This window comes from Aplysia californica, unplaced genomic scaffold, assembly GCF_000002075.1.
Source record: "Aplysia californica isolate F4 #8 unplaced genomic scaffold, AplCal3.0 scaffold00758, whole genome shotgun sequence".
In the NCBI taxonomy this organism is placed as follows: Eukaryota; Metazoa; Mollusca; class Gastropoda; order Aplysiida; family Aplysiidae; genus Aplysia; species Aplysia californica.
In genome coordinates, this window is record NW_004798028.1 from 190362 (window position 1) to 203599 (window position 13238).

The 13238-nt window shown below is 40.3% G+C and overlaps 1 protein-coding gene across 1 annotated transcript in view; it reads right to left on the reverse strand.

Annotated features, from left to right (window-relative positions):
• The window catches only part of LOC101847910 (glutathione synthetase), a 31241-nt gene extending 19099 nt beyond the window's left edge, over positions 1-12142 (reverse strand). The window contains exons 1-3 of the mRNA XM_005109246.3: positions 11819-12142; positions 4828-4936; positions 1500-1686 (exon numbers count right to left, since the gene is read on the reverse strand). Of these exons, the coding sequence (XP_005109303.1) occupies positions 1500-1686; positions 4828-4915 (275 nt within the window). The 5' untranslated portion in view covers positions 4916-4936; positions 11819-12142. The remainder of the gene's footprint in view (positions 1-1499; positions 1687-4827; positions 4937-11818) is intronic.
• Positions 12143-13238: the final 1096 nt, after the last annotated feature.

Consider the following 13238-nt stretch of genomic DNA (forward strand, 5'->3'; position numbering starts at 1 on the left):
TGGGTAGCCAGAAGCCAGAGGTGTGAAATTAGATTGACCAATGCCTGCCGCTCTGATCGTACAGCCAACCGAGAAAAGAGTTCCTCGAATCGTTGTTACAATGATGGCAGTGAGGGGTGGCATTGGTGGGTGGGGCTGAAGGTGGAATCAAAGGAGATGTTCAAACGTTTCTGTTTTTAATTGGTCAAGCAGAGGTCCTATGAAAGGCAAGCACTGGTGGCAATTGGATAAGTAAGACTGACGCATGTCATTATCAGACAGGAGAGGAGTGAAGTTTTGACCACTGCTTGCCGATCAGACCAGCAATCCTTGACTCCACCGGCTGGGCCTTTGAACCCCCCCCTCCCCCCAACCTCCATCTCCCTCTAAATTCCCCTGTCTAAGACGGAATTTTTTTCTGGCTCCCTTGCAATTCCGTCTTACACAGGTTGGACTGTATACTGAAAATGGCCGACGAGGCCAGGCAGGGGATATTCTAGGGTCAGCAGAGTTAGGGCTCAAAGGGTTAAATGGCATCAGAGCTACACTTCTCCCTCTGAGACCTGACATTGATAACACACTCTATGAAATATTACAGCAACTGCAGCAAACCCTGCACTTATCACTACAAGGCATTGGACAGAAGGGCGAGAACCCAGCTGTTGCTGGATTGATAACAGCAACAACAACAACATACCCTTACATTTTCATTCCTATGTGAATAAAAAAAGTTGTCCACCAGCTTGAATATACGAGCGTATTATGGAGTTGCCACAAGGGAAAAATAAGGATTTTTCAATTAGAAAATGAGCAGCACTGATGACACTGTACTGCTAATGCATATCTTTGTTGTTCAAGCTGTTCAATTCGATGTAGAAAGGTTAAAAATTTTTCATGAAAGCTAGCATTGTATTTACAACACAAGTCCATGCTTCACTGAACAGGAATAGAATCCTTGCAAGAATTTGGATAAAAATCTCAAAACATCAATGCATAAAAGAGAATTGATCAAATTTTACAAATGTTACAGCAAACTTCTATAAAGAAATTACTCAAGCAAATCAAAATGCAAGGCTTACTAAAAAAACCTTGTTTCTAATAAAACACTAAAGAGCAACCATTTTCTTTCATAACCACAGCTACATGGAAGAAAATCTATCACACATACAAAAGCAGATGTTACTCTTGAACATTGCTCTCAACAATTTATAGTACTTTGCTTTGATCCAGATAGTGTATCTGCAGGTACCTTACTTGAAGACAGGACATGCTGCAACCTCATTTGGTATCACACTCGGCTATGGTGCGGATGGTCCTTGTTTGAATCTACAATGTGTCGTTCTTAAACTTTGGATTATTTGAGGAATTCTCAAAGTGTTCCACTGTGATCATTCTATCAGAGACAGACATTACATTCAGAGGTTCAGTCTCTTATAAAACTTACCAATGGCCATGAAACACAAAATATTACCAATTATTAATGTGCACAACCAATAAGCTATACCCACTCCACTACTCACTTTTTCAAAGACTGTTCTAAAAACTCATGGTCCATAGAGACTTTATGCATGAGTCGGCTGAAGTGAGTCATGGTAGATTTAGCCTGCTCTAAGACAGGAGCCGGAACAACACTAGGAAACAGAGCGTAGGGAGCTGGGACGGCTTTTTCAGCTTCAACTCCATCTGCACCAGACCTTATACTGATCCCTGAAGAAAACAAAACAAAATTAATGAAGATCTTGTAGCTTCAGATAAATAGATAAATACAAGAAATGGGAGTTTTATAGGTTCATACACCAACTTACTCTTAGTTAGAAGAACTAAACAATTTCTTTTTAAAGACTTAGAACAGTACATACTGACTTCTCGAAAATCTTAGAATCTAAAAAGCAGTAGTCTCCACCTAAGATCCCGTTGCTCGGAAGCAAGGAAAATGCGAGATCTTAGGCGAACGGTATTTCAGCCGGCACACCAAGGGAAGAAAGTATGGTGACCCATAAATGTTCTCTCTTCACTCTAAAATGAACCGACGTGACCCCTAAGTGGGTTTATGACAAATGGTGAGCAAAGAGTGGTCAGCCTTGATGACCAAGCACAGTAGCACGAGGCATGCCATTTTCACTTATTTTTCTATTGTGAGTCTCAAGATCTACGCTTATCCAGTTACCCCTCCACTTTACCTGTCCAAAATTATTAATTTATAGCTTTCCATTGTTGACTAAATTCCCCCACCTTTGTCGTTACCTATCATGAATTCAGTCAAAGATGGAAAGTTATAATGTTGTGACCACACCAATTAAAATTTAGTCCATCTTGCATATTCCAGAGTAGAGACAACTGTTGCAATGGTCAGGGAAGAGTTAACAGTTCGATATGATCCCGCCTGAAGCAAATTTGTAGGCCCTACCTACCCAGCGAGTGATGTAAGTTTAGATGGCAAGCTCAGATGCGAGTGTGATGTTTGGGGAAAGCAAATGTGTTGGTCAGTTCACACCTCGGTGTGATCCTGTCTGGAGCAAACATTGTTCCGTTTCATCGAGTTTTACAATGTTTATGTGACCACATTCACGAGAGTGATTGATCTTTGCCGCAACGGGCAGTTCAATGATCTCAACTTTTCACTCTTGGTTGATCGCCTGTGCCCGCCCGGGTTTTTGCTCTGTAAATTATTATCTGAAACTTGGGATCCTAGCCAAATGTAAACCGTGAGGGGGAATCAGAGGGGGATCTTAGGGGTGACTTTTGTATAGTAAAAATAATGTTTTCTAAAAACAGCGGGATCTTAAGCGAACCGGGATTGTAAGCAGTGGGATCTTACGGGGAGACTACTCTATTACTTCACCATATAACAATTTACGTTTCATGGAACTGATACTACCACAGTTTTTAACATCATCCCATCATCACCATTAAGTTTCAGACTCTTTGCTGGTGAGTACCCATACAACATTTTAAACTTTGGTAACACTGTTAACAAATAAATAGATATAAATGTTATATTTTTAAAAACACTTTAGGTCTCTCAATCACAAAGAGTAGAAAGTATTTATAAGAGCATAGGAGAGGTTTAAAATACTGGTGAAGGGGGATGGGGGGGTACTTATGCATAAAATACATAATAAATTTATAATTTTCACTTCACTAATTTTCCATATCGCGGGAGATTCTGGAATGCCACTCCTGCAATGTTCAAGGGAATACAGCAATCATTATTCGAAGACCATTGCAAGTTCCAGGAAATAAATAAAGTACAGGGTGATCCAAAAAAAACTTTACAACTTGTTTTGTAAATATCTTCCTCCATACTGAAGTTTTGCGTTTCAGATTTGAACATAACATATGGAAGCCAAAAGGAATTTGTCTGATATGCATTTCAGATAGGTCCATTGAATGGTTTTGCTCTATATAGCGCATTAAAAAAACAACCAATTTTCAACCTTGTCGCCATTTTCATAGCATGACGCACAAGTTCGCTTTAGGCCTACCACTAAAAGTTGCAACAATCGCGTCATACTGCAAGCTACAGCAGTCTAAAAAGTCTACAGAAGTCTGCAGATATTATTTTTCCCAAATTTTGTTTGCCTGCTGAGATCATGGCTCCGTTTAGTAAAGAGCAGAGAGTATTTTGTATTGAACATTATCTCTCCACAAACTCACCATCCCTGACATTTCGTAAGTTCTGCGTACGGCATGGAGAGAATGCTTAGGTGCTCTCAAGACCTTTGGCATCATGAGAAGAGAAGTTCCATCAGTTTGGATCTATAGTGAATCAGAACTAAAAAGTTTTTTTAAAAATGACCACTTCAGGTCGAACACGCACCATGCGCAGCCCTTTAAACATCACCAGAGTGCAGATTTCAGTAGCCGAGTCCCATGAGACGTCTGTGCGTAGACAGTCTGCAGCTAGGACTTTCCTACACATCAACATTCTGCATTCTCATGGCAGATCTTAACCTACGGCTATACCATGCTCATCTTCACTAGGCCGAGATGACATGAATCAGAGCATGGCAATGTGTTCATGATTCCTCGATACCTAGTAAAGAGGGATCATTTCCTCAATGACATTTGGTTTAGTGCAGAGTCCATTTTCATCCTTCGGGATATGTTAACTCCAAAAATACCTTCTATTGGGCACCTCAATCTATTGTCTCTAGAAGCCACTTCTTAGTGAACATGTACAGTGTATGCGGCTTTAAAAACTCATGGTTTAGCAGGTCCCTGTGTTAGGGCGCCACAGAACATTTCGAAAGACGCGTTAAAAATGTGTCGAGTCCAAAGGAGGGAATGTGGAGCACTGCTTCTAGGAATTTCAGAATGAAGTCATTAGATTTTTAAAACTCTGTAAAAGAAATTAAATATTGTTTAAATGTCACAGGGATGGAAAATTAATGTCAAAGAGAAAATAAAGAAAAAGATCAACTAATCTTTTCACGGCTTCCTTTACAAGATTTTTCAACATTGGTGAACTTTGAGTTTTTGTGTGCTTTTTTCTTTTAGTCGTTTTTATTTTCAAAAAATGTTTTTTCTTCGCGGATTTAAATATTCCTTTTGAATGTTCCAAATCACAGCATTCTAGAACAAATTTTGGTCGAGATATTCAGAAAAAAAGTTGTTAAGTTGTTTTTTTTTATCACCCTGTAACTACAAATGAACATTTTACTACAAACTGATGCCAAAACACAGAGCATTCACAAAATAGAGAAGTGATAAATAAATGCTATTTATTATCATATTAATTCATTAGCATCATAAATTTAAGACTCATACTGTTCTGAAGACAGGGGAGCATCTAACCCATCCCAATGCAAATTCTTGTTACATATCAAAACTTTCACAAGACTGTACCATTGCAAAGTGCCCAGTCATTTGCTACACTGAGAATCTCCTGTAGCCTTTTGTTGGACAAGTCCACTTCTTTAATTGACGTTGCCATGTCTGCCGTAGTCTACTGCACCTGTAAGTAAGTGTATAGAGAAACAAAAAGTTTTTTAAATTGTACATTAAACACATTAAGTAGAATATTTTATGTTTCTGAAGGTAAATTAACATACTTTTATATACTTTCATCTGCATAATCATATAATGAACACCAGACTGACTTGAACAATTTTTATATAAACCTTTCCAAAAATGGCCAATAACAGCAATTTAGATTCAATGGAAAACACAGTAGGAATGAAGAAACAAAAGTCAGCAGAAAAAGAGAAACAAACCAAAAAAAACACAGTAAAAGACAGAAATAACTGGAAATCAGAAACAATGAACATCAAACAACCAGCATGGGACCAGAATAACAAATAGACATGTACTGACTAAATGTGATCATAAAACAAAGTGGGGGTTGTTAATTTGGAAAAAATGCATAGAAGGTTATTTTTACATCATGGAGGCTTTATAAACAGTTGGCTGTTGACAGCTTGACTTTAATCAATATAGATTTTACTAGAGGAAATGTAAACATTTAAATTTTTATGTCGCAAGCAATATAACATGTTAATTAATAATAGGACATCAGGTGCGCTGAGGACAGAAACCGTAGGATCTTAGGTGACATTACTGTAGGTACATTGTAGAGGCATGTAGAAACAATAGCGGAAGTAACAGTGACAACCATTTATCACTAACACTAACAGTTGTCCAATTAAAGCTTGTTGTGGCTCTCACGGTATCATAGTACGGTATTCCCTACTTATATTGCAGTTCACATTTCGCAGACTTAATACATTGCAATTTCTTTTTAAACCGAAAATAGGAAAACCAGAGAGGTTCTATTTAGACATTACTGGCAGTGTTTCTTAGGCTTGTTTCTGAGATACCCCTTGATATTCATGACCTGAGCAGAGACAGAAACATAACCAAGTAATGACATAGCAAGGCGGCTGATAAAAACCATTAGTGTTAAATTTCAGCACAAATAACGAACAAAACAATCGACAGCTGTGTAGACAAATGTCACTGCAAACTAAAATACCATCCATCAGCTTGGTGCACCATGACCCTACCTATAATGTCAGAGAGCCACAGTCAGCTGCTGTGATTCTCATTTTTCCCTTCAAATTAGGAAACATTTTTTTTGGGAATCCCTAAAAGGTTTCTGAAATGCTCGGGCTTGTAAGACCAAGTAAAAATATATACTTCAAAAAGCTCTCATTCTTCAATACACGTACAATGCAGAACAAAATAAAAGAGGATTTGCCCCCGTCTGGCAGTCGTTTACACATAGGCTGCACCCCAAATGTAGACAAATTTCCCCCCCCCCCCTCCCCGACATTGATTTTTTCCAGGCAACTGTTCCCCTGTTCGTATAACTTGACTTAGAAGGTTCTGACCTATAATAAAAAAAGAGGTCCATGAGACCCCGATAAGTGCTGACAACTCAAACAGCCTCGAAAACATAAACGGATATGCACTTTATAAATGCAATCCATTATTATTATTATTTATTTATATATATACAGTAGTCTCCACCTAAGATCCCACCGCTTACGATCCCGGTTCACTTAAGATCCCGCTGTTTTAAGAAAACAAATTTTACTATACAAAAGTCACCCCTAAGACCCCGTTCTGATTCACTCTGAAGGTCTACATTCGGGTAAGATCCCGTAATTTCAGATCATAATTTGCGGAACAAAAACCCGGACGGGCACAGCCGATCAACCAAGAGTAAAAAGTTGAAATCAATAAACTGTCCATCGCATCAAAGATCAGCTCCTATCGTGAATGTGATCACATACACGTTGTAAAACTCTATGAAGCGATGCAATGTGTGCCCCAGACGGGATAACACCGAGGTGTGAACTGACCGACACGTTTGTTTTCCCCGTGCATCGCACTCACACCTGAGCTCTCCCCCTAAACTTACATCACTCGCTGGGTGGGTAGGGCCTACATGTTCCCTCCAGGCGGGATCACATCAAACTGTGAACTCTTCCCCGACCATTGCTACAGTTGTCTCTACTCCCAAATTTGCGAGACAGACTGAATTTTAATTGGTGTGTTCACAACGTAATGGTGTGTAACGACAAAGGTGGTGGGGGGGACTCGGTCAGAGATGGAAAGCTATAAATTTTCGACAGGTAAAAGGGAGGGGCAACTGGATGAGCGTAGATCTTGAGACTCATGATAGGATAATAAGTGAAAATGGCACGCCTCATGCCGCTATGCACTGTGAATAGGTCATCGAGGTTAACCAGTCTCTGCTCGCCGTATGCCATAAACCCACCAAGGAGTCACGTCAGTTCATTTTAGAGTGGAGGGAGGCTATTTTACCGATTGTGAGCCCTAACATGGGTCACCATAGAGTCTTCCCTGGGTTCGTTGGTTAAGATCCCAGTTCACCTAAGATCCCGCATTTCATGATTTCCTTGCTCCCGAGCACCGGGATCTTAGACGGAGACTACTGTAGATATATATAATACGGCAACAGAAACTTTCCACTTGGAGAGAATCCTACATTGCACTTATTATTCATTATATAAAAACAAAAATTGACACAGATATATTTCAAAGTATGTTAAGAAGTATAATACCTTGTGTTTCTAGATTATGTCTCATATGGTGGCACAGTGTTAAGCAGAAACTAATACCCTTTGATTTCAAAATTTAACGTCAGTAGTGAGTTTGTCGCCCCTTGCAATGATGCAAGCTTGGCATGTTCTGCGCATTGATAGAGTCAGATTTTTTAAATCATTATTAATTGTTGTGGCAGTCCATTCCACTCTTGAATCAATGCTTGTCCCAGTCGTTGTACTATGTTAATGTCGTTTTGGGAGCTCATTCTTTGGCCTACAATGCAAGTAGGCTGGCAATGGCAACACATTCACATGTTGCTGCTGTAGATATTGCACCATTACATGGGCAAGGTGTGGGCCCGCATTGTGCTGCTGGAATGTGGGCATACATCCATGGGTTTGAAAGAAGGGAACCAAGTTCATCCAGGGAACATTTTGGAACTCGTTGGCATCGACCACAGCATTGAAAATCTGCGGCTAGATTCCGCAGTCAAACCCACATTATCACACTGCCATTGCCCCACCGGTATTTCATGCATGCTAGTCTGCTAGTCTCTCTCTCACCTTAACGTCTCCAAACTCTCAAAGAAGAGAACTCTGTCCCAGATAAATGTGACGATTTGCCCAGTCAGTTCAAGAGTGATTTTTGGAAAGATGGCAAACGTTAATCATTATTACAGGGTCCCCTTGTTCAATGTCCAAATGCGTGTAAACACTGTTGTATCCTTCTTTTGTTTAAAAAACTCTTCCAGTGTCTGTATGAAATTGACATGCAGAGCTAGTCGTTGTGAGAAAGCGGTCTTCAAGATGCTAAAGCAGTATCTGTCTGTCTTCTTTGGCAGTATCGACCTGTGGTCTGCCTGGTCAGGTGTATCTCCAGTGACCCAATCCTTCAGGATATTAATAGTAAGATGGAAGCAATGAGGCATCCATGACACTCTACTAGCCGATAGCACAGCTTGGGGTATTCAGATTGCCCAACAACGCTCCTCAGGGCTTAACCTTGGCATCTTGTACAGCAATTTAAGTCAACAGAAACCAGCTTGAGTGTGTATGTAACTGGTTTTTTAGGTTCTAAAATCACAAATATGTTGATCTAAACATAATTTGGACATTTCATGATTTTGGCAGCACTTAAGTCACAAAACATGTTAATTTGCATGTCGGTGATGTAACCATATGGTTAAATGTTTGTTCAAGAAAAAGATCAGTGCTGAGTCATCGTTCGGTGCATTTTAAGTGACGTGTGAAATTTCGCTCATTAACTCATGTGAACTAGGGCACAGCAACAAAAAAACAAAGTGGAAAGTTTCTATTGCCCTTGGGTATATAGTGTTTTTGGGGTGGTCGCTTGGTACAGAAGTCCTTCCCATGTCCATTTAGAAACACATTTCTGTATGGATTTTACTGACAAAGGTGATTAAAAGCAAAAAAAATATGTCAATTTGCAATTTACAAAGCCACACAAGCTCCGTAAGTCGTCAAACTTTGGCGGCCATTTCTCCCTCATTTCACCTGATCTCTATGACACCAGGCAACCTCCTCCTCCTTAAATTGCAAGTATCTCAACTCTTGGGAGGAATTCCGTAACAAGTGACCACTATGACATAGAGTATAGAATAGAGGGTTTCTTAGTGGTAGGGGAAATGGTAGGGCTAGGTCTCTTCTTTAATGTGTTTGTTGGGCTTGTCACTCGTTACGGAAGTCCTTCCCAACTCCAATTCACGATGGATGGGTATTTTTTCTTAATTAAAAGCAAAACAAATGATCAAGCTTAAAAAGAAAATCCAAATGGCTATGCGTACGGCCCTCCACTTCACATAATAAGCTAGGCTTTGTAGGCAGAACATAAACTATCAAATCGGATGCTACAAGTGGACAAACTTAAACCCTGGAAGCGCGCAGGCCCTTTATAAAGGCGTGGGCCGGGCTACCCGGGAAGCGCGCAGGCCCTATACAGATCGATTGGGAAAAGCGCTGCAATAAAGGGCATAGACGCTGACTTTTTTTCAATGGAAAATTTCAACATTCCTTATATGGAAAATGACGTGGTAAAGTAAAAGTCAAAGTTATAAATAGTGACCAATAACTTTGCAAGTTATCTTGACCTTGTAGAGCGTCTCTTGGCCAAAAATCTGTGACACAGAGTAGAATGGAGAGTTAGGGTTAGGGTTAGGGTTTGGGGTTGGGGTAAGGTTTGGGTTTGGGGTAGGCGCAGGGGTAGGGGTAGGGGTTGGGTCAGGGTTAGGGTTAGGACAGTTAGGTCTTTTCTGTAGATCTAGATCTACATTGAGTTTGTTGGGGTGATCACTCGTTATAAATGATAAATGGAAGTCCTTCCCCATGTAGCCTCTATGTCCAAAAAGTGAAAGCCTGATTCCACATTCCACAGTATTAGTATATGCAAGTATGCATGAGTATCTTGAACTCACCATGAGTGGAAGTGCACACAAACACACAAAGCTTGACAAAAGTCTGTTCTACACTGCAAGTGCAAAGAGAGCTGCACGAGTGGAAGGGCACAAAAGTGACAAATTCAAGTTCAACACAGAAAGGTCTGCTCTACTCTGCAAGTCAGCAAGTGCACCAGCTGAGGAAAACATGTTGGGGGTATAGAGTATAGAAATTGGAACCGCCTGGTGGAAGTAAGGGTACAACTTAAGAATCTGGGTCCCGTCTGTTTAGACTAGGCATCATCCACACAGAGTACTGGATATCGATACTGACAAAAATATTCGGTATCGATGTTCTATCAGTAGATCTAGATCAAAGAAGCTACACATAACAAGAGGGGCCACTCCTCTCTTTGAGCCAATTAAAAAAGTGTCCTCAAAATTCGGTGGCGCCCTCTTCGCAAATGGGCACCCTTTGCGAACAGTTACCCTGCTTGAGTTTAAAAAGTCAAAGTGAAACTAGCAAGTTTTTGAATAAATTTCGGAAGAACGCTTTCTTTAAAGAATGATTGTTTTCTTCGTTTAATTTGACTTTAGAATGAAAGGCGAGAGGTTATTAAAATAAAACAAAACTAAAACTCCGCACTGAACGAACCCGAACTGCTGATGAACAGCAGTCGATCTGCGCACGCAGGGAGGTGCTATTCCTATTCTTCTTCTGGAAAAACGAAAGAGAGCTTCAAAACAGACTGCAGCGCCATCTGAAGCAAAGAGCGGACTTCCGGCGGACACTTTTTTGGCTGAGTGGACCATCTTGTTAAGTACTATCTTTGTCTAGATCCAGCCTACAAAATGAGCATTAAAAATGAAAGTGGCTATTCTCACCCGCCCGGAAGTTCTCGCAAGATCAACTCCTCCCCTCTTCTCTCTCTCTCTGTCTCTTTCTGAATACTGTCTATCGGTGTGGACAATCAAATTGACCAAAACAAAGTTAAAAAATGATGTTAAAACTAACTTAAAACACAAAAGTAAATTAATTTGGTTGTCTACAAAGATGCTACGGCTATTTAACTTTTCGAATCGAGCCGAACTACGTGGGTCGCCATTTTGTTTTGCCCGGAAATTCTCGCGCTACTCCTCTCTCTCTTTCTCTCTCTCTCTCCACTGCCCACAGACAAAATTGTACGCTTTTAGTAGGCTACAGTTGTAATGGAACGTTTGTTCACGGCACAGAATTCTACAATTTTTCTGTTATCACAATGTAGAATTCTGTGGTTTAGGTTGAACGCAAAATTTGGTGAACGCGCACCGGGTGAGAATAGCCACAAGACTCGCCTGCACTATTCTCACTCTGGGTGAGAATAGAGGTGGCCTTAAAAATTCACTAGTTATTAACAAGGGAAGGGGGGGTTTCAGGGGGGCAAATAAAAACATGGAGACGGGGGGGGGGGGGGGGGGGGGGGCATGCCCCCCTGAATTTGAACATAATTTGATGTTTTGCAATTAGCTAATTAGCCTAGGTTTGATAGGCTATCTCTCCATATCGGCACACTCATCAAAAAGTAATCATTTAGAACCAGAAGTAATCGTCGGTGGGATCAAAACTAAATATCCCCAAGCGGGACTCAGATTCTTAAGTAGATCTTGTACCGAAGTAAGTACATGTAGGCCTAATTAAGATATAAAAACGAATATCATTGGTAGTCAATATTCCCCCAGCATTGGAGAATCATCGGATATTAACTTTAACAGTTTAAAATAGTGCATTATTTGCGTGCCTCGATTGCCCCCAGATGAACCTCCTTCCTAGGATTCTACGTAGAATCAAGATCCAGAGTTAACTTTTTACGATACTTTGACATGGACAGCAGATAACATATAAGGTAATAAATAATTGCTGCGTCATGCCCTATTGAACAAGCTCAAACTCACTGTGTGTCAGCCTGTGTAGAATTCTGTGTGCTCCGCAGACCTCAGTTCGCCGTTATATTATATAGTGAACACTGGCCGAAAAACTGGGCTAAAGTAGAAAAGAATAACTTTCAGTTGAGTCATAGATGGCAGTGACAGCAGTTTTAAATAGTAATGTCGAAAACGAAAGTCTTGTTAATCCTGAATATCGGTGAAAAAACTTTTAATTATTTAATATTTTGGCCCATGTGAGATCAGTTTACACTTTTCACACAAACTTTTTCGAGACGAAGTCTAAAATAAAATCGATGTACTCCTCTAAACATACTTATGAAAAAAATCCTAATCGATTACATTTCGACTTATTACACTTTGATCTATTGTTTAGAATGAAAGTGGACAAGGTAGTTATTAAACTTACTAGATATCTATAGGCCTACTAGATCTATGCAATGCAATACTAGTAACACAAGGCTAAGTCGCTTTCGCATCAGGAAAAAAAACTCTCAATTTGTTTATTCCTTTTCAATGCATATCCCTTAGGCTGGATCGAAGAATGTTTGACAAACGTGACTTTTTTATAGATAGAGGGAGACAGGCAGACAGACAGAGAGACAAACAGATAGAGAGACAGACAGACAGATAGAGAGACCGACAGACAAGAGACAGGGGCTGAGAAAAGGCTACAAATAGAGAAAAAGGAGGACAGATGAGATAGACACACAAACACACGCGCGCGCGCGAGTACACACACACACACACACACACACACACACACACACACACACACACACACACACACACACACACACACATCCTCCCCCCAACACAGAGAGAGAGGGGAGAGAGAGAGAGAGAGAGAGAGAGAGAGAGAGAGAGAGAGAGAGAGAGAGAGAGAGAGAGAGAGAGAGAGAGAGAGAGAGAGAGAGAGAGAAGGAGAAGGGGGAGAGGATAACGATTGAGGTAGTTTATTACAATTCTTTGATGGGCCACCTGGTGGCAGCTAGGATCAAAGTGGTGAAGTAGACAGTAGGAATATCCTATTTACTGCTTCTTTAGATGCATATGGTCAGTTTGATACATGTCACGGGGGTAACCGTAGAAACTCCTCTTTCCTCTATTTATATAAATGACATGAAGTGAAGTCCTCTTAAACAGAACATTGTTTACTGAAAACTGGTGAACCGAAAGAAAGCAAAATCCCTGAATCCTTTTCTTCTATTTGTGAGGCAGCGTGGTGGAATCAGGCTCTCGTCAATATTTGGGCATGTAGAGTTATTTGTATCATCTTAAGGCTTGTTCACTTGTCTTTATTTGGATGAAAAAAATATCCATTTATCTTGAATACAAGTCGAGATATTTGCGAATGAAGGAGGTAGTCACCTGTTTTCAGAGGTAAAATTTGTGAGAAAATGGACGCCAAAGATTAGCTATTTCCTTA